The 23,523-nt window shown below is 35.7% G+C and overlaps 1 protein-coding gene across 1 annotated transcript in view; it reads left to right on the forward strand.

The window, feature by feature from the left end:
• The first annotated feature begins 1,367 nt into the window (after positions 1 to 1,367).
• Positions 1,368 to 23,523, forward strand: part of LOC111064491 (segmentation polarity homeobox protein engrailed-like) — a 106,913-nt gene continuing 84,757 nt past the window's right edge. Inside the window, exon 1 of the mRNA XM_022352226.2 lies at positions 1,368 to 3,150. Coding sequence (XP_022207918.2) covers positions 2,181 to 3,150 — 970 coding nt within the window. The 5' untranslated portion in view covers positions 1,368 to 2,180. The remainder of the gene's footprint in view (positions 3,151 to 23,523) is intronic.

Consider the following 23,523-nt stretch of genomic DNA (forward strand, 5'->3'; position numbering starts at 1 on the left):
CTTACTATACTGGACATTCACAAATCAATATCACAATATAATATGATTGGGAGAAGACAACAGGCATAGCCCCAAATTGTCTTTCTCCCAAATTTTGATGGATAAAAGTTTCGAAAAAGAATGAGGTTATGATTCCTATAATGTCCAATTATCACTTCAAAAAATGATGAATAAACCAAAAATTTCAAATTTTGATATTTGAAAACTAATTAAAAACAAAAATATTCCACACAAATCTCTACTAATTGGAAATATTTGAGTAATTTTGCAAATTACCCGTTTATTCCAGGTTTTTCCACACTAGTGGATATAATCAAAAAAGGCCACAAAGTCATAATGTGTTAAATATTGAATTTGAATCGTTTCCAATTAGTTTCAGAGTTCATCTTCCATTATACAGAATGTAATGACAATAAAAAAATCCGAATAAAAAAATATGAATGGTGAGAAAACGTCAACATGTACTACATTCGAGAGCTGAATTGAAGTGATTCTTATCTGAAATCAAGTAGAACAATAAAATACAAACAAGTTTTCAAAGTAGAATGTAAATAAAATAAAAAGACTAATAATTTGTCAAAAACCACAGATTTATTGATAGTTAGAAAGACCTCTGACAATCTCTGATAGAGTTTATCAGAGATTGACAATGGTGTAACAACCGAAACTGGTCTTTCTGACTGTCAATAAATCTGTGGTTTTTGACAATTTCTTAGTCTTTTTAATCAATATGAATAATTACCATAATATCAACTTCTCAACTACACAAAACGTACAATGTATATTGTAGTATCTAAAATCATCACAACCATTCAAACGTTCATATTTTGAACAAGCTGAGATTTTCACAGGATTCACTAGTAACACCACTCCGGGCACATTTATTCAATTAATGCCAGTGAATAATAGCAGCTAGGATACAGAGAAGATGAGAGGAGGGATGGTGATCCCTAGGAGGGCCTAGCCTACTCGAAAGTGATGGAGTTGAACGATTGATGAGTGAGTGCATGTGTGTGTGAGTGTGTGTGTGTGTGTGTGTGTGTGTGTGTGTGTGTGTGGTGTGTGTGTGTGTGTGAGGAAGTTGTTCTTTGTGCGTTGGATCTCGTTAAAGTGCAGAGAGGAGATCGAGCAATCGTTGCAAGTGCCACCAAAGTCGTTGGCTGGATCGTTTGCGATCGAGTGTTGAGGGGGGGAAGGGGGCTGCTGCTGTTCACGGCAGGGATTTGATAATTAGCAGCCATGGGGATAAGTGATGAGACGAGGTGAGAGGTGCAGGGGGGACGCGAGCAGAAAAACCGTGGTTAAAATTGATCCGCCGACAAAGGAGCGCCGCGCTAACAATAACCGGCCGTTAATCGGTGTGTGCCACCCCAACTCGGCACGCCATTGGTGGACGGCAGACAGGCCCCGCCCCCAAACATCGAACGGGTCCTCCCCGAGTCGAGACTTTTTCTGTCAGTGAATTATCGTTTCGACTGTGGAGAGGTTGTTGCTGGTTACGGCTGCCGTTTTCGTTTGACGCGAGGAAATCTGTGCGAAAACTCGTGAAAATACCGTCATATACAAACGATACACTCACAATTTTCAACTACACTAGCGTAGAACTGTTTGTTTATCTTTATATCTCTCAAAAAGTGCTAGTTTCTGTCAAGGTTACCTACGAACAACAACGTGATCCTTCAGATAGAGCCGGTGAACCTGGTGAGACTCTTGTTGTGGATGGACCTAGTGACTAGTTTTCTTGTTTTCATACCGTTCATGATACTGTGCTAACTACGATATTTCCAACACCCAACTACTTATCATGATTTATACTTGTTCAAACTTCTTGAAGGGCAGTAGTAACAAGTGAAGTTTCATCGTTGATTCTGTATTCGTGAGTGAGTGTAGTGTAGTTGAACTATATTATTCACCGAGCTTACGAAAACAGTAAACAAATCTACATTCCAACATCAATATTTAATTTTATGATTGTGTGTGTTTGAACTGTATTTATTGTGCTTGAAGAACAGTAAACAATTGAACTCTCAATATAAATATTGTATTTTCAGTGTGAGTGTGAACTGTATTTATTAGTGACATTGAATGTGTGAAATTTATTAGTCTAAAGCTTGCTACTGTCCACGGGTAATGCTGCGGACAGGTGGGCGAAGATGAAACGCGGTAGCTAGAAGCATAAGATGGCTACAGGCGTTGTCACCGAAGAGGAAAGCTCGGGCTACGAGTCGAAACGGTGTCTGCAGAAGAAGAGGATGAAGAGCGGAGGAGTGGTGAACCTTAGGAACGGGCTGGACGAGATGAGGGAGTGCTGCAGCCAGGAGTCACAGGAGGAGGAGGAGGATGATGACGAGGAGATCAGTGTGGGATGTCCAAGTCCCGTCCCCGCCGATGAGGGAGCGTCCTCGTCGTGTAGTGATGGCGGAAGGACGTCGTCTATGAGTTCCGGGTCGACGACAGTCGATTGCAGGACGAGGAGGTCGTGTGATTCGGAAGAGGAGAATGATAGACCTGAGGATGAGTACTTCAAGCCGTTGAAGAGGTTGAAGATGATGAAGATCGACAAGGTTAGTTATAGTATTGGAGGCAGCAAGACGAAGATATCTAGGAGGCCAAGAGGGAGAGAGGAACGAGCTGCCGTAGCAGCTGCAGCAGCCGGGTGCTCGGTGAGGAGACAAAGTGTTCCCGATGAAGGGAGCACAACAGCCTCAGGTGTGAAATCCTTCTCCATCCTAGACATCCTCAACCATAGGCCAAGTCGAGAAACAAGTGCAGGCGTTGGAGGCAGCATCCCCAAGATCGTCAGACCCTGGGACTACGGCGCGGACTCCTGTCCTCCGCACGCACACCCTCATCACCATCATCCTCACCTGCAGGTGCGACCCAAGTCAGCTGACTTCTGTCCCAAATCAGCTGATTTCTGTGCGTCGTCTACCTGTTCGAGTGGACGGTCGAGCACGGCGGGCAGTGACTGTTGCACGAGTCCTGATATCCTCAACTGTTCCCTTGCCGCCCCCGGATCGCGTCCGCACCCACATCCTCACGCCGCCTCCAGGGGCAAAGCTGCCAAGAGCGCAGACAACTCGCCTCTGGACGCCCTCTACCAAATGACCAGCAAGACCTTCGAGGAGCTCAACGGCGAATCTGGATCAGGTCAGTCAAAATCAAGTTATCATCACTCACTAATTACATTGTTGATGCCATTTATATACATCCCAATATATTTTATAGTTAACTGAGGATTATCTTAGATGAATTATTATTATTGTTTCTTATTCAATCAGGATAGCACAACTTCTGAAAAAGTTGCACAGGCTAAAGCTCAAAACGGTTTCAATTCTGATTTATACAACAGTCCAAATGTAGCTAGGTTATATGTCACTTTCACATTTTCGATTTACACTCAAATTTACAATGCAAAACAAAGAATTCAAATTTAAAATTACTTCCGAATCAAATAAAATCAATCACAAAAGATTATAAAAGTGCAAACTTTGAAAAACCATTGTTAATAGTTTAAATTAAAAAACTTATCAAACTTATGTCTTGTTATGCCCAGAAGTTGAGGATTGAGTAAATGTGAAGTGTTATTGACATTATTACAGGGTGAACTAGGTATTTGAAATGATATGATTATCTTGATTTGATTGATAGATAAAAAATGTAATGTTCAATTCAAGCTTACAATACAAATTGATTACGGTACATTAGATTAGATATACAGATTCCAACAAAATAACTCAAAAGTAGCACAATCAAAATTCTTAGGCATAGCCGAAGCCGTCAGCCAGAGTTGATAATTATTGTCTTCAGGTGAAAACATCTTAATCTTATCGTACTTGTCGAACAGATGACAAATAATAATCACAAATTTCATTTCCGAAATAAATTTTGGTAATAGAAAGAAACCCTGATATACTTTTATCAAGAATAGTCTGCCAAAAATTGAATGTTCATAACAATTGACTACCGTTCTATGGATATGGAAATATAAAACTCTACTGTGTCTTGTTATTCAGATAATTCAGTCAACTTATCTTATACAAACAAAAAGTATTTAAAACTAACAAAATGACACGTTTCTTACTAAAAATCACTAAACTTCTAATAAACAAGGTCGTATATTTAATTATATTTTAAGCTATATATGTAAATTGATGAATCTATTATTTTGATATGTAGTGCATCTATTAGATAATAACACAACAAATCAAATCATATTGGATTAAAATAATTACTGTTTATTCTCCAAAAAACAATGATTACATGATTTACCAATTTATATCGACTCAAATTATATTTTTCGTCCTCTGAAGATGATCTCATGATTTGGTTTATTCGGCTGTATAGCTTAACATAATAATCCTTGTGATTGGTGACGTCTCCTCCACTAGATAGGAGATCTGATAGAACTAGGAGCTGGAATACTAGCAAAATCTCATCATTCATTCAGAAAAGTATATATCATATCTATTCACCAAATCTATAATCTATTCACTGAGGCTGATGACCACACAGGTTACAAGTTTATGCGTGTGATAAATAGATAGCAGTTCAAGGTTTGGTCCAAGCAACCGAAAAGTGATTTTGAAACTCATTAAGCTTGTTTTTTGGAGCTGGACTCATGCAGTCACCCCTCCAATGAGATAACCAACAGTGTGGCTCTGACATGTTTTAAAATGTTTAATGACAGTGAAGTTTCTGCAACCTCAAGAAGTAAAATTTCATGAATATTTAAATTAGGGCACGACTTGCATAGAACAGATTATTTGTGTACTAGTATTGAGCTTATTGTATTAATTGTCGAGATAAGTGGCAGAATAATGCCACTTATAATTGATCTGTAATCAATTATCTGATAATTTTAGCCTCTTTTGAATTGCAGTACCTACTTGAAAATAAGCGTAATGTGAATTGTCAGATATACATAGAATTGAAATTTGTACAATGGTATGAGGTCTATAAACGCCCATGTAGCTTATTTGACATTATTATTATAGTATTTCATTGAAGCTTGAAATTAACCAAGGTTAATCATCATCTCACGTTTGCAATTAGATTAGAGGGCTTGAGCAATCAGATTACTTTAAATCATGAACGGTGAGAAATTAGAATAATACAAGATAGCTCTTCCACTCAGTTCATTGGAGAATATCTCTTAAAAGTTTGGCAAAGAGGAATGTGTAAGAATGAGGTTGGAAATGCATAGAATCCATAAAAATGAAATACTGTGGATACCATTCCGATATAATGACAAAATATTCCTCCTCTTGAATATGGGAATTTAATTACATACAACTTTGGTGAAATTTGCTGATGAGTATTAACTTTAGGCTATCATAGAAAAAATTTATAATTACAGTTTTGAACAGTTGAATTTGATGTTCAAAAAAATAATAATCATGATAATGAGAGATGAGAATAACTGCAATAGTTAAATGTTAGGTAGCCTACTGCTACTCGAAAATGCAAAATCAGCAATAAACAAAAATCAAAATCATAAAACACTAGTCTCCTATTGAATATTGATTATTGTATTTCAATTTGATGTAATTCGTTTGAATGCCTACTTCAATGTTGAAATACAATCTACTCTGTGCTATTCACTTCAACCAATCACAAGCAAGCTCATGTACGCTTTCATCACAAGAAGCGGTATTATTGGTTGGTTAGAAATTGTGGTACAGCCGCCATCTTGTGGCGGTTCTAGCCAGTTGGTTAGTTCTTTTCCAAATTTTCATTTCCACAATGTGAATATGTAAAAATGAAGATAATATTCTTTATCGGGTAGAACTTTATATTCTTCAAAGGTAGAACTTTGATGTCACCTCTACCACTCAACGTTGATGTGATTTAATTAGCTGATAGTAAGTAATGAAGTAAAGAATAGCCACATCAACCAAAATGAGACTAGCATTCAATTTTTCTGTAGAATGAAAATTTCACACATTTGGAGTACCAAAGTGTGTAATTCAGTTGAAAATTCAATACTGTCTTCTTCCCCCTATTTTGTCCACTGGATTGGAATCATTAAAAGCTTCAAGAGATTTTAGATTTCTATCATAACAGTTTTTCTTAATATTCAGATACAAAAATACAAATCTTATTTATAAATTCCTTCTCCATAGACCAATATTTAAGTAAATTAACTGAATTTTTCAATTGCTTTTGGGTTCAACTTCTGTTGTTCTCACTATAGAATCTCCACAAGTACTTCAAATAAAAAATAAATATTCCAATCTCTGTATAGTTGGGTTATAGCTATCCATAGATTGTACGAATCAACGTTTCCAACATCTATAGATTATCAAATAAGCTGTCTTGAAAGTCTTGTTCTTTTTGTCTGTATATTATAATCGACTTATATTATACGAGTACTTTGGGTTGTATTTTTTTCAAGATTCTACAGATTAGATTTTCATTTCTCATTTTTCTCAGATGTGTCCGTTTATCAAAATAGGATTTAATAATTCATTAGGATAGGTTGTAAATGGATAATTCTATCCCCATATAGCTCCATGTACAAGATGGATTTTTTCAGCTTGACAAATTGATTTTATTCATCGATATTTGAAAAATTTCTGCAGTTCATTATGCTCTCTGAATCCTCTTATACTCCAGAAATCTCCAGTCTATTGACAATCTATTGACTAGCCTACCCAATAGGAATAGTTGTCTATTCATGTTAATAATATGAAAATGAAAAAATGTTTCAGAAGAAGAAGATTTTTCATACCCCGTTTAAATCAAAATCAAATTTCTTCTAAATAAATTGTTAGAAATCGAGTAATAATTGGAATGAGACAATAGACGTTTCTGATATTTATATTTTTCAGCTGCAATCCTACTTAGAAAAACTGTTACTTTGTTTCATACTAGTAATAATTCTCTGCATCCTCCGCTATGTTTAATCAACTCGCAAGCAATTGATACCAGAGTTTTACAGCTCAAAGTTTATTGCTGACATGAAATTGAAAGAATCCATTGCCTGACGGTCTACCCATTTCAGGCTGGTGCGAAACGTAATAATACGAGCCTCTGAAATAAGCTCACACTAACCTACTTGTATTCCACGATGACATGCACTGTAATAAAGTATACTATCCACCAATAAACCGAGCCGAAGATATTCGTCTTCGTTCGACTAAATTAATTTTAGCATCGAGTGTCTCATTAGCTGGCTACTTGGCATCTATTGTTGGATAGGTAGCAGAGAAATAAACTGTGCGGCTAGCATCCCTGTGTTAAACGTAACTCAGCTACCGCGTTCCTGATTACATGGTCAGTTTATTGAACGAATCTGCCCATTTGCAGACTACATGTACAAAGAGCCAGCTAATTGACTTGTGTAACTAATTTTGATGAATTACGTCGCCATTTTGTTGCTTATACTTTACGACTGTTCAATTGAAGGGCACTGCATGCAGGAATGCATAAAACGAATGCTACTTGTGGAATACAAATTAAGATGTATGTAGTAGCTAGGACAATAAGAAAGCAGCCATTATGTTTTCTGTGGCAGTAGCCTTGCACAGATAACTCCGTTTTTCTAGAAACGGTTGTAAAGGCTACTGGCAAACAAACTTGAACGTTTCAGAAATTATACAAACGTGTAACTATTACAGCTAGACTTGATCGTTTTAGAAATACAAACTTGAACCACGGGAGTTGGAAATTATTAAGTTTCTTATTCAACGATTACTTGGAAAGCGTTTCAACTGCTACCGTAACTAGCCTACTTTGAGACATACATTTTGCTAATAATTTGGAGTAATGTTTTGATTCATCGTTCTACTTATTTACTACAGTAGTGGCCTACAACAGATTTCTCATGTCACTGCAACTCATCAAGAGCATCTCATTTTGAATTATTTTCCTGATAGTCATTAAGGGGGTACAATTCTACGAGTATACACTATTATGTTCAGTATCTACTCCACTCATCAACTTTAGCCAATTTTCATGTATAGGATATCACGTTAATGATAACACTAATAGTACGTATTTCTATTGTAGTTTTAAGCTTAGACTCTGAAATTAACATGGAGGATACGGAGTGTTCCATAATTGAGCGAATCACACATATATTCTAGAGAATTTTCAGATCATACTTTCATGGAGTAACTCTATCACTATCTCTATGAGTGATTCTAATTTTATCTTAGAGTAAGAGTGATGAGTAAAGTTTTCCTTATCAAGCTCAAATTAGGAGTAATTCACAGAAAATAAGTAATACATAAACTCTGGAAACTGTTACTTTGTAACTAATTCAAATTTGAAGTCCAGTCTCTCGTTTTCAAAATAAATTACCTAGATATTTCCCGTGAGAATTGAAATTTAAGATTCATATTTCTTATGAGTATGTCTTGATCAAAAAATATATCAAATCGAATATTCATTAATTATTCATCCCTGAAATGTATGGAAAGTTTACAAATACTATTGTACCACTAGAAGAGCCTCTACCCTTAGATCCCTAGGAGGACAACTATAGCGCCACTCATCTAAAGACATTTTAGAAGTCAATGCTGTGGAGGATACAACTGAATGACATGACTCAACTCAACAGATCAACGTGTGTCACACTGTTGTAGTCAGGCAGTTCGTCTTTGAAAAGAAATTCAGTTGGAAAGAAGGTCGTGTTGTCTTTCAGTCTAGCCCTGGCTTCTTCTTTCGGCCTGGGGTAGATGGGGGTGGGTGATGGGGCCTGGGTGGCCCTAAGGAGGAAAGAATAACTTGTTTATAAGAAATATCTCCTTATTCTCGCGTCGGAAAGCTTTACAAATGGGCAGCCACGCCCTGGCGGTGCCTTTGAAGTTCCCACTTGGCGGCCAGATTAGGCATTCAGCATCGGCGGTCCTCTTCACACCTTTGCTCTCTCTCTCTCCCACACTCCTCTCCCACCCTCATCTGTCTCTCTCTTGACAGCGCCGGACACTTTGTCTTTGACTTTTGTCCAGCGATGGTTGACGATCAATTTTTGGATGACAATGAATGGGTGGCCTCACCCCCTCTCACTCACTCACTGTGGACTCGTGGCAGGACTTCTTGCTCGCACGAGCTACTACGCCCTGGACATCCAACTCTGAACAAAAAAGCTGTCGTCGACATTGTCATGAAAGGCTGTTGACTATGACTTGCAAGTAGTCTGTTGAATTTGGCTCATTATCGAGGTTGAGGAAGCTTGATTATTCAAGTATCTACTACCTTTGTGTATTTATGGAAGAATTTTAATATGATATACTTGTATTTTAAAATTTCCATTTGATTAACTAGAATTTTACGTGTGATGATAAGAGGAAGTTATTTAAGAATCCAGTACTATGTTCGTATTTTTGAGGGAATATGTAATTCATGTATTTTAGAATCCCCATTTGGTTCACTAGAATTTCACCAGTAATGACAGGAAGAAGTCATCCAAGTATTCAGTACTCTGTGAATGGTTTTGAAGAGATTTCATGATGCATTTGCATTCTACAATACAGTATTAGATTGGTCCCCTAGAATTCACGTGTAATGACAGGAGGAAGTAGCATGCGTATAAAGGTGCGTACAGATTTACGCACCGCGAACATAAGCAATTCACTTTTAATCAACTGATGCCAAGCTTTTTATATCTGTATCTTACTGTTTCTGTAAAAATACAGATATAATCAGCTGATTGAAAGTGAATTGCTCATGTTCGCGGCGCGTATATCTGTACGCACCTTAAGAATTGACAAATCCAGATGAGCCATTTATCGTGATTAGTGAGCTTTTCCATAGATTACTCGTTCAATGGGATAGAGGCTTGAGAGAGATGCTTGATAAAATAAATATCTGGTTGGGAACGAGAAAAAGAGAATTTTGAATACATCTCATGGAAAGTAATGGTGAGAATAAAAAAGGAGATGAATGGGAAGAATTTATTCCATTGTCATTACAGATCATAATTATAATAAATATAATATGATTGGGAGAAGACAACAGGCATAGCCCAAAACTGTCTTCTCCCAAATTTTTACAAATACAAGTGTCAAAAAGAATAAGGTTAAGATTTCACTTCAATTTCCACTTCAAAACTAAAGACTAAACTAAAAATTTTGAATTTTGATATTTAAAAACTGATTAAAAACAAAAATATTTCACTCAAATCTCTACAGATTGGAAATTTTTGAGAAGTGAAGAAAAATAACAAAAAAATGAGAAAGATTTTTCTTAAAATTTTGATCTTCATAGATATTCTAGAAGACATGAGAATATCTTGTTGCTATAATTTTTTAGTTGCTCAACGTAAGCACTGAACAATACCTTTAGGCCTACGTTTCACAATAGTTATTCACTTCTATATGTGACAGTGTTGTGTTTTATTCCTATTTGAATGCCTCTTGAGAAACTTTTAGGAAATATTCCACACTGAAGTTCCCTTTTTCGCGCAGGACATCAGAATTAATAAACAGGTTGATATTAATAGCGTGAATTGATCACAAGTATCCGTTTGATGACGATCTGAGATTATAAATTAAACCCTGATAAAACAGCGATTTCCTGATCATACTAGATCTCCAATAGTGATCTCCATTAAGAAACTGTTTTATCACAAAAACACGACTTCCTTGATGAATATAGCTTAGTCCTCTTTGTCGTACTATCATAGATCAGCTAAAAATATAATCTACTCCTACTCAAAGCCGGCCGGCTTTGAAAGCGTCTTACGATCAGTTTAATTATCGATTGTATCGTTCCAAGCCAATCGAAAATAATTATTACCATAGTCTAACGTGATCCGAACTATCAATCAAAACTTCATTATCGTCCTGTGAGCCGATATTGAGTGATCATAAATCATTAAAGCTTTCACAATAGGCTGCACTTAGATGCCGTGCATTTTCAGCTATGATCGGTTGTTACATTGCAGATCACCACTACTATACTATTCTATTACCTATTTCAAATGCTAATTATGTTACAAGATTGAGTATTAAAATGTTATGTAACATACTGGTAAGATTGATACATTAAAGATTGAGTATGACCAGAGATCAGTGGGACACTACCTTCCAGTCATTGGCTCAAGTTTGATGAGCAACTGATTGATTGATTTGAGAATTTATTAGAATTCTTTAGGGTGACTTTCATAGTATCAAAGCTTATAGTTTCATTTGGAAATTCGATTCTCATAGGCTGCAGTTAGAATAATCAAACGAATGCTTGTTCTAATCAGAGATTAATAGAAATCTGGGTGGAGTCAATTTAAAATGAGAACTAATATTGGATTCATACAATTTAGTAGTTTCATTTGAAAATTTGATTCTCATAGGCTGAAGCTAGAATAATCGAACAAATGCTTGTTCTAATCAGAGATTAATAGAAATCTGGGTGAAGTCAATTTAAAATTAGAACTAATATTGGATTCGTACAATTTAGAAGTTTCATTTGAAAATTTGATTCTCATAGGCTGTGGCTAGACCAAACGATCAAATGCTTGTTCTGAACAAAAATTGATGAAAATATGGATAAATCCAGTTTGAAAGCTACAAAACCATGAAGCTAACAGTGGATTCATACACATTTGGAGACAAAATCTATCATGCTTCTTATATGTTGGGGTGTTTCTATGTGTTTTATGCTCCAGAATTCTTGCTCCAGCTCTATGCTCCAGTTTGAAAGCTACAAAGCCATGAAGCTAACAGTGGATTCATACACTTCTGGAGACAAAATCTATCATGCTTCTCATATGTTATGAGCTGTTCCTATGTGTTTTATTCGTTCTCCAGCTCTATGCTTGTTTGGTCTAACCCCAACCAGAGGAAAATAAATGTTCAACCCACTAAATTTGGAGACAATCTTGTTTTCAGTTTTACGAATTCTCACTTGTTTTGTTCATTTTCTAATGAATTCTTCATTTTCATAAATTTTCTAACATCCCACTAATAACTGATAGCATAGGTTGAGTTGAGGTCGATTCCCAGTGGTTCAGTACCTTGCTGTAGGTCCACTAATCTCTCATTAAAATCTTCTTCATCACCCACACACAAGTTTGTGAAGTATAGCTCAGGAAAGTAACCGTATTGAACTGTATTGTATTAGAATACATACAGTACACACTAGTACATTAGATGTACACACAATATTAACCCTACCATCATATAATTTTGTCAGAAGATGAATCTTCATCTAAAAGAGGTTAAAGTTGTATGTTTCCTGAAAATATTCGACTTCATTTCTTTGTTGGGTCAGGTAGGTGGTTCTACCGAAAACACTCTAATAAGAGCAGAATGATTAACCGGAGGTTAAATTGTCGATTAAAATGAATTAGAATAAGTGACCGTTTAGTGTTTGTTAGGAGCCGCCTTGTAAGCAACCATCTGCCGTTTCCATCCATTTTGTTCCCCATATGTTTGATACAAGGCTTCCTCCTTGAAGAGGAAGAAGCATTTTCGTTACTCCATTGCCGTATTACGGCCATTCTCACATGGTAATTGATCTGTCTCTTACTTGGAATTATCTTGATGGGTGGGCTCGAGCTGACGAAAATGTATAGTTGTAATCGTCAAAATATGAGCTCAAAAAACAATTTTCGTGACATTATCCGACTAGTTTATCCCATGATATTCATGTTGGATAAATGAGGAATAATATGCATGTTTCCGAAATATCTTGCCATGCTATAGTATAAATTGATTGCAATACTGTATTATATAAAACACTTCTCTTATGAGAACTATAGAATTTACTCAATCATCCATCTTTTTTGGTTCATTGAATTTGAATTAAGTCTTTTCCATAACTATCTGCATCACTCTCCCATCATGTTATGGAAAGCACAAGGCACAAATTCATAAATTCATGCACTATACTCAACCAGGTGGAAAATTGAGAATATAGTGTGGAGAAGAAAAATATATATTTGTTTAATTGAAACATCTATTCGAAAATTTGAACTTATTGATAAATACAGTAGTCCAAATGATTTTCATTCATCAAGACATTAGCTGTTCTAAAAGCTATGTGAAAATCATGTTTGAATCCACATTGGAAAATTTCCATTCTAAATAAGCAAACCATACGTCAATATTAGCGATTGAACTCAGAATAGGTTGATAATAAAACCGGAAGTAAGAAAACTCTCCACAATCTTCTATGTTTTTCAGGAATTTTGATCAAATTAATCATCAAAGAATGTTGTTGATTGGTTCTTGTTCAGATTGCTCAATTTCGGTCTGATAAGTAGGCTTGTTTGATAAGTAGGCTGAAGTTTAGAGTTATTTCAGAGATTGGTTTGTAGGCTAAGTTTGATAAGTAGGCTGAAGTTTAGAGTTATTTTAACGATTGGTTCGATCAGTATTCTAGTGACTATGACACGTTGAACAAAATGAATCGGAAGAAAAAATGGAGGAACTATTCAACATTCAATATTTTGAAATTTCAATCTCAATCTATTCAAAATACGATTCCAATAAAAACATATATTTTGAAATTCCTCCAGCTATTGAGCTATTGAAGGAATTATTAAATGACAATACATTCAAAGTTATCGACAAGAATACAACTGAACAAGCAGAGACAACGTGGAAAAGTTTTTTCTTCAAATTCTCAAATAATTTTCATCGAGATCGCATTGGCATATTTTGAAATGATAATTCCTATTAAAGGAATTATGAAAAGACAATACATTCAAAGCTATCGTCAATAATACAACTGAACAAGAAGAGACAACGTGGAAAATTATTTTCTTCAAATTTTTTCAAATTTTAATTGAGATAGCAGTAAAATGCCCTCAGCAAGAACCTATTCTAACGCTCAACCAAAAACATTACAGAGAACAGTACTCAACGAAAAAGACTATTCAATTCAACATTATAGTTGTGGTACTGATACGACCGCATATTGTCGATGTAAGTGTTATTTAGGGATATGATATCCCATTCACGAGAACTACAATGCGTAACTGATTATGGAATGAAATAAGACGATAAAAAGGCGGGGAAAAAGGAAAAAGCAGGAAGATAAAAGAACCGAACTCCTACTATACTTGATGAGGAGGAGAGCCGCTCGGGATGAATGGGTTGTCTACAAGCAGACAAGACAGTTTAAAAGAATATCTAGTTTGGCCGAGCGTGTATTATCCTCCAATATAGAGGAATGAAAGAAGGCGGTTTTCAGAGGAGGCTCTATCGATTTCGATAGGGTTGTGTAGTGGATGATTGTTGTGGGAGAAGAGAATTAGGAAACTTTCTGAGTAGTTGTGAAGGTGACTTTGTGGTAGTTATACTGAATACTGACAATGTCTAGTCTTTTATTCTGAATTAGAAGAAACTGGAGGAGATGACTTAGGAGGAGATGCTAATAAGAAGGATGAGGAAGGAAGAAGGGAAGAGGAAGATGGAAAAGTGATTGACGGTAAAAGGAAGGGGATAAGAAGAAGACAAAAGAAGATGATGAATAAAATATGGTTAAAGTTGATGTGGAAGGAAGTGGATGAAAGGTAAGATAAACAAGAATAGGACAAGACTAAAATGTGAGAGTGGTGGAAGGAGAAGAACCAGATGTAAGATGCAGAATAGTAAGGTGAGAAAATATAGCAGGAAGAGGGAAAATAGGATAGATAAAAGAGAGAAGAAGAGGTGAATAATGATAGAAGAAGAAGGATAAACCTGAAGGAAAGATCAAATAAGTTATAGGCGAAAGGATGGGAGAGGGACAAAGGAAAATATGAAGAGGTAGACAGAAAAAATCGAGGAAAGAGGGTGGAAAAGTAAAGAGTATGACTTATTAAGAAAAAAGAATAGAGAAACAATTCAGCAGAAGAGAAGAAACAGTGGATGAGGTAAAAAAGAAGACATAAAAACTTGAAAAGTGGAGTGCATAAGTGCAGGAGAATCGGACGAGGAATAGAGAACAAAAGAATAAGAAAATGAAGAGAAAGAAGAGAGGAAGTATAAGAGAAAGTCGAAAAAACTAAAGAAGAACGAGAAGGAGAGCTGAAGAGAAAGAGGAAGAAGAAGAATGGAAAATCAAAAGAAAAGAGAAGTGAAATGAGAGGAAGAGACAAAAAAGAAGGATAAAAAGAAGCGAAAGGTGAAGCGAAAATAAAAAAAGGAAAAAGCAATTGAAAAAAGGTAACAAGGAGAAATGAGAAACACAAAACAATTGAGAAATTTGAGAGGAGGGAGGAGAAGAATTCAGAAAAAGAACTGGAAGAAAGACGGTGGGATTAATCAGAAACGAAGTACGGGGGAAGAGAGGCCTGAAGACGGAACAGGAAAGGTGCGATGAAAAAAGGTATGTTGATAATTTAATGTGAATACGAAGGAGCCGATATCAAGAAGCAATGAGAAGAAGAAAACTCTAGAAGAAGAAGAGGAGAAAAATAATATAAGAAGGAGAAGGAGAAGAAGATGTGGAAGGAGAAAAAGAAAAGAATAAAGTAGAAGAAAAGAATGAGAAGAATGAAAAGAGCTTGTGTGAGAAGAAGCTAGAAAAAGATGAACTAGTGTAGTAGTTGTAGCCTAGCAAGCTGGGGTGGTTGAATGCAGTGAGAAGTAGTAAGTTTGGTCCAAGAAGCTGACTGCATCGAGCAGCTCTAGTGAGAAATGCAATTAGCAGCCAGCGAGCGAATGTTTTCAGAACAGCGGATAGGTGTTGGAGCCGCGGCTTGGAGCCGCGCGGGAGGATGAAGTTATTTGCGGCGGTCTTTTTGAGACCACACACCTGATACACCAATTAGGCTGAGCGCTCCTTTCATCTTACCGACAGCCGCTCCCCGTTCCAAAAACATCGGTCCACTAATGCTTTGTCTCACTCTCACTCCCGTATCATCCAGTTCTTCTTCTCTGCTATACCTTCTCACTGACTTGTATCGGTCTATTCTTTCCTTCTCACTCCCTCTCCAATCGTTCAAACCCTCACCCATCACTCTATCAACCAGTCACTCTCTCTCTCTTTCCTATCCCCCCGTCCATTCTCTGCTCTCCTCTATCATTCCTTTGCCACGATGTTACCTCTCGGACACCTTCAATGATCGTCATCATCATCAAATCCCTCCTCCCCCCACTACCACACCCCTCTCCGACACCTCTAATAATCATCATCAACATCGTCATGATCTTTGACGGCAAATCTCTGCTAGCAGGCTATTAACGTTTAATGTAAACCATGCATGATGTGTCTCATCAAATCGTCAATGCATAGTTGGTTGCCGCTGCGAAGAGCTTGTTGTAACGTTGTGGGTTCTAAGCAGTGCAGCAAACGGCGTGATCACAAATTTTGAAGATTGGTTTGCGAATGTCTGGACTCTGGAGCCTTGTTGGCTCCAAGGAGTCTCATTATTGTGATCACAAATTTCGAAGGAATGTTTGCAAATCTTGAGCCTTGATAGCTCCAAGGGCTTACATTATTGGCTCAATGTTTACGATTAAAGCATACTAGGAGAATTTTGAGATGTATTCACCCTTGAATTTTATAATGAAGTTTGGGTGTAATCATTGTCATATTTGTGGGTGGAGGGGGGGAATTTGAGAGCGAAAACAACCTGAATGGACGAAATTAGGTGACTTGAATGCTAGTCTTCTTTTATCATTTCCAGATGTAATCTGAAATTCATCCAACATCAAACGTGAATTCAAATGCGTATACTATTGGAAAGTTGTGATAGGAATGAATTCCTAGCATTTTTCTTGATGTGAAAATGGACTTAAGTTTAATCTTTAATATTCTCAGAAATATTATCATCTACTGTAGGAATATTAGCTTCATGATTCATATTGAAAGTGAGTCAGTTGTTTCTAGTTACAAGCTCATTTTCTTCAAATAATTAACCTGAAGAATCACTATTAAACCATCTACTCTCTTTTAATATTCCCTCCATTTAATCTATCCATTTATTCACTATACAAATGACACTGATGTGATAACATTGGTAGATATAATAATAAGGCCCTTGTGCTATTTTTCTTCCAAATTTATAGATGATGATACACCTTTAAAACCATCCAGCTTTATCCCAGCATACTTTGTCTTTATACTTAATGCAATTTATCAAAATCTTCAATCGTCACTCAAAACACAATATCCTGTAGGTACTCAAATAATAGAAAAAACAGAGAAAAATAGTCAATTTTCGCCCTTTCTATCTAGCAGATACAGGAGGCTATAATATTGAAGAATCTCATCCCCCAGTTTTCAGTTCTGTCTTGTTTCAATTTGGTTCCAAATAAACCAAAATTCCAACAATATTTGGCTACTTAATTCAATACCAACTAAATACTTGAGTACAATATTATTCTTCAATTTTGTTCTGTTATGTACAAATATTCATTTGATGAATATTTCTCATATACTGTAGTTAATTCATTAAATGAATCAAGAAACAAGGTACTTGCAGTACTTGCAGAACATTACCTTTTCAGTTCACCCTCACGATTCATTTGTAAAGTTGCATGTGGAGATTCAAGCCAAGCCAAGCCGAGCTGGACTGTATTCACTCGCCATGAGTGAATCGATGCAAGGTGACCATTTTGAACGCGGAGACTTTCCCCATCATAAATTACGACCTATTTCGTGTCAAGACAATGCGGCTTGCCTCTTCCGTAGGCTCGGTACTGCGGCTAGATCAAAGGGTCGCCGCCGTGACCCGTTTCACGTGTCTATATAGTAACATTCACTTTAAAATGTCAGCGTTTCTCATACAGTGCTACCCATTGAAACAATGCTGACTGTCCGTAGTGAAACTTGCTATAGTTGCGCGCGCACCTTCTCGGGACTTCATTCACCGAAAGCCTCGCATTGTCACAGAACTGTGACAATACACCCTCGACTATATGAACACACACAGTCTATAGACGTGAAGGTTAGTCACCGACATACACACAATCACTAAAGACGTGAAGGCTGTTGACAGTTTGTTTTGGTATTGTTTTGCTAGGATCTATTGGCAAAAGAAAGTGTGATCGCAAACAATATGGATAGTTTTGACAGAGCAGTCTGAAGGACATTTTCACAATAATATGGTTGGAGCCAGGCCTATTCTAGACCTATTGATAGTATAGTATAACTAGAATGTAAATAGACGTACGGTACCTATTGAAGCTAAATAGGATTTATGGTTCAGTGTTGGGTGGCTTTCTAAGAACAATCAAGTTTCCTACACTGCTTTCTTCCCAGTCACTATGTCTATAGGTAACTTACTACAGTATTCAGTGTCAATATTGATGGTAAATTGTGAATAGATAGTATAGGTAAGCTCATATTCCAGAATTGTTAACTTGCTCCTCTATAATTCTAATGATTCGTCACTGAGAACTATGCTATTTAAAAATATATAATGAACTTTCCAATATTGAATCGTTGTTTTCAAACATAATAAAAAAATTATTGTTGGGTCATCATTCTATAATATCCCTAAAGAGACACACTGGGGTGTTTCACACCCCAGGGATTTCTTTTCTTTTCTGTAGTTGACAATATCAAACAGATGAGAATTTTTTCCCAGTCTAAATCAGGTTTGAAGCATTGTCAACTGCTCTCCACCACTTCCAGTCAGTAATAGCATTCTACAAGGTCACCAGCTCATCTTATTCTTTTACGTAGGACTTTTATCAAATACTATTTTACAAAGATTCACTTGTATTGACCACTGCGAATGTGGTATGGTATGATGGATCAGATTGGAATAGATGCTAGTAGATTCTCTACTACTTGAGGTTCAAAAAATAAAATTAAGAGACGTGAGTTTTTGATGAAGTTGTCATTGGCAATGATCAAGCCATGTTTCCTTCAAACCAGATTAGGAACTCCAACACTCAGGCGGAACATATGTACTTCTGAAATTAGTATAAATATTGATAAGCAGTGCTTTACTTTCGATTTCTGTATGCACTTGGAACAAAAATGATTAAGAAATGATGAAGTATGGGCTAAGTACTTTTTTCTCTATATTTTTCAAAGAAACATGCGAAATTAAATTGGGGTGTTCAACACCCCAGTGTGTCTACTGTGTTAGCATAAAGTAATTGTGTCTCTGTAGGGTTAAAATAAAGGAAAGAATTGTTTTATACAAGTGCAGGATAGGAAATTTACGATTGAGGCATCATCACGTCTGAACTACTGGACTGATTAACATGAAATTTTGCATATAGATTCTTAATTTACAGAGGATGGTTATGGAGGTCTATTTTAAATTCTCCAAGATTTCAGTAGGTCAAGTTTTTAATAAGGTTCTTGCGAAGCACAGGTTACCTTCTAGTTTATAATAATACTAATGATTCACTTTTTGTGTAGTTGAGATGTTGATATTGTGGTAATTATTCATATTGAATGTAAAGACTAAGAAATTGCCAAAAACCACAGATTTAAAAAAAAATCACAAAATCTGTATTTTTCTTGACAATTTCTTAGTCTTTTTCATCCAATACCAATAATTATTATTATTATTAGACATTCTCAGGGTAGCATGATGAAGCAGAAATCTTCACGTAACAGAAGTCCAATGAAGATGGCAAAGGTTTGATTAAACAGATTGAAGCCCGATACAAAGCTGTGGTAGGATAAAATAATCATGATTTGAAACATCTGCTCCATCTTCATGATAATGACTTCAAATAATGACTACTGACTAATGAGCTGTGTGCATCCTCATTGAGCAACCTTGGTGATTGCTCCATTCTCATTAAATCACAAATCAGCTCCCTCACTTTTGAATTTATTCTCTGTTGAAGAGAGTGATTTTTCTTTTCACACTCATATTTTTCCCGTCAACTACTTTGTTGTCTCCTCATTTTTATTGGACGTGATGAATTGTGGGAAGGACGTCCCTGGGATTGGCGTGAGTTATTGTTTCACATAATGCAGAGCAGCTAAGTAGCCGACCTGTCTGGAGCAATGATGACGAGTATGTCCGTGATTAAGGACATCATCTGATGAACGTGATTCGGTTGCATCATAAAAGAGGCTTCGACGTATTAACGAGTGTGCTTCTTATATAAAAATGGAAATTGAATGTAGCTAGAAGCTACCTCAAATGGACTTTTCAAGTCGGCTGTGAGCAGGGTGAAATACCATCATGATAGCTAACCTCCGCCCTGGAGACGGCACATGAAGAAGAAGAAGCTACAATCATTGCTAATTAACTACTTAGTATAAGCTTCCATTTATGAATTGTATATCATTGGAAATGAAATCAGAATCAATCTAATAATTAGTAAATTCAGTAAATTCCAAATGAATTGATCATGGGAATGTCAGAAGCATTTTCGGAATGAAGATTTAAGACATTCATTCTATTCTTGAACATTTTTACAGGGGATTATACCAAAAGCATTAGTGAAATAAAGATTCAAGACAGTCATTTTATTCTTGAACATTTTTATCCTTGGAAACAAGAAATATTGCCATCAAAGCTTGGGATATCTTGTTTTACACTTAAATTGATTAATGTTCTGGGAGAACTGGAAGAGACGTGGTTTGTCATAAAGTTCCATCATAAAAGCTCCATTACTTCATCTCATTCTATTATGATGAATATTGAGTATTGTTGAGGATTGATATGATTTTTTGGATTAAATATTCAATTCTTTTTATTCTTTATTGATTCATACAATGAGTACATCATCAAAATAATAGGGAGTGGAAAAATAAGTAGAAAATGAAAAATAAATTGTTGCTTGGCATTTGATTGAAACTCATTCGTTCACATTTGGTTGTACAATTCAAATAATTGGGAGACAAAAGTTTTCCAAGTTACAATGAAACTAAGCCTCCACTTCCTCGAGTACAAAATATTCTGGTCAATCCGAGACAGCAAACCTTCAACTCTATCAGCAATATAGCTTGTTTTCAACTATGAATGGATGAAAATTACAATAATTGACATGAGTATCCCACTAACGCGTCGATTATAGAGTCATGATGACAAGCCCCATTGGCATTTCCTTGAGGCACAGCTGAAATTGAAAATGAGGCGTTACGTCATTTCTTCAAAAATCTCCTAATGATTCGTGAAAATAATCGTGTACCTTCGAGTTTGGCCGCAATGAGAGCTTACAAGGCTACCGCCACTAACTTATCATTACGAACAATGATGGGATGTCACGATACTAGAATTCAATTTGCATCTCAGTTCTCCAGTACAGGTTTCTCAGCCTATCGACGATCACCAATCCTCGACTTTCCTGTAGAGGACACTAGTGATTGGTCGAAGAAATCCAATTCTATCCGCTTGTTTGAGCCGAAACTGCAAAAAGATCGAGTAAAGTCAGAGACAATAGAATAGCAAGGCGATTATTCACGCCATATTACACAAAAAATGAGGCTCTCGTATTCGAGATCATTACTGTAATCACTTTCATCGATGTGTCCTTGCTATCATGTCTGATTTTCATAGATTTTGTTTGGGGGATAGTCTGTTGCAGCTTTAGAGAATAGCAGAGTAGTTGCTTGTCATTCCAAGCACAGTTACTTTCAGTGAGTCTTGTCAAGGTACAACAAATTTATACTTGAAAAATATGAATAAAAACTGAAAACTATTAGTTTATGAATCGTACAGGGAAATGAACCGTTGAACCGTATGAATCGTACAGGGATGTATCATACAGTTTATGAATTGTACAGGGAAATGAAACATGGAAATTAAATATTAACTTAAACATCGAACGTACTGACGTAGAATGAATCATTTTTAATGAATGTTATCGTAGAATGAATTGGTGTTTTGTACTCTATAATCGTTTTGAACCATATGAATTGTACAGGGATGTATCCTACAGAGAAATGAATCTTGAAAATTAAATATTAACTCAAACATCAAACGCACTGACGTAGAATGAATTTTATCGAAGAATGAATTATTTTTAATGAGTATTATCGTAGAATGAATTGGTATTTGAACTCTATAATTTAGAGAACTCTAATTATTTATTGATAATGATGAATTAAGATTTATCAGGTTCGAGTATTTGGCTAGGGCTACTACTTGAAAGTTTATTTGTGTAGGATTAATTTATCTCCTTGATTGTATTTTTTTCTGACACAACTTGAATATTTTAATATATTATTATATTATTTAGTTTCAATGAAAGCTTTTTTAATTTTGTAAATTTCCAATATATGTAACTGAATTTTTTTCTTGTTTTTCAAACTGGAAAAAATATTGGTATCTAAAATAAAAAATAAGGGTACTAATAAATAAATAATTTTATTTCAATCATAAATTTCACTTGACATTCATTTTAAGTTTTGGAAATGATATGACCACTTTGACAAGTTGTGTGGTCATTGTTGGTAATGTATTTAATTGTAATTACTAAATTTTTAAGACATAGATTAATTTTTGGAGTTCAGTTCATCACTTTACAGACATTTTAGCGCACGACGTCTGTAGCATCCTGTAAACTTTAATCACTATTCCCAACAAGCCAAGATAACCAGCAAGAAGCGAAAAATCAAATATAACAAGACAACATACATGAGTGGATCTCTGTACAGCACAATGATATACAAACATACAATTAACAAAAAACAAAGCAGTAAACAAAAACAATACCCAAACTGAAGAACAACTGGATTCATGAAAATCAACATAATCAACTCTAAATAAACAGTAATACTAGTAATTCTTTAAAAATTATTCATCGATAAAATTATTTAGTACAATTCATTCAGTTCCAATGTTTATTGAACTCAACCAATAGGCCCACCTACCAAAGAGTCAGTCTGTTATTGGATGAATTTTCCTTGAACTTGTTTCACGCCAATGTTTGATCATTCTGAACTTTCATTGGCTAGCTCCTCCCATTTTCGAAAGTGAGAATGCTTTAAAATACAGCCAATAGAAACACTCCATCGTCTCAGCCTATCAGTACGCAGCTAGCCAATTGCAGCACTTCTTCGTTCAGCCAGACAGTAGCAGCTATTTTCTAGAAGGAGGCGGCCATTTTTATTTTCAAACACAAACATCCATTTCCAAATGGATTTCTTACAATATAAATGAAAATAAAAATCTCAGTACCCTTTTTGAAATATTTTATCACAACATGTTTCGGACATTGATGCCGTTTTCAAGTGATATGAAGTAGGCCTAAATAAAAATTTATTAAATCTTTTATACTGAGATTTTTATTTTTATTCATATTTATATTACGAGTAGCCCTATACAGAAAAGGGATTTCTTGCAATACATTGATATTATTATATTCAACTTTCAATGAGAAAACTCGAGTTCCTTTTTGTTTGAAGAATTCAAATACTGCAAACCTCATAATTTTCCACAAATATGGTGAATGTAGTTTTAAAAATTGGGTTCCAGGCTAACTTCATGGAATACTCGAACTCAACTATCACTTTTAATTGGTTGAAATCCGAAACAAAAAATTGTGAAGGAGGAAACTACTTAGTTCGTTCAGTTTTAATCATTTCCATCCTTATTTCTCCCGGTGATGATTTCCCGTTCTTTGATTGCAACCTCAATTATTACCGTATTTTACTTGACAGAAACGTTTTTCCTAATTATCTTTGATCTTCCAATGGAAGTTTTCAAAACCATTTATTCAT

Source organism: Nilaparvata lugens, chromosome 1, assembly GCF_014356525.2.
Source record: "Nilaparvata lugens isolate BPH chromosome 1, ASM1435652v1, whole genome shotgun sequence".
Classification (NCBI taxonomy): Eukaryota; Metazoa; Arthropoda; class Insecta; order Hemiptera; family Delphacidae; genus Nilaparvata; species Nilaparvata lugens.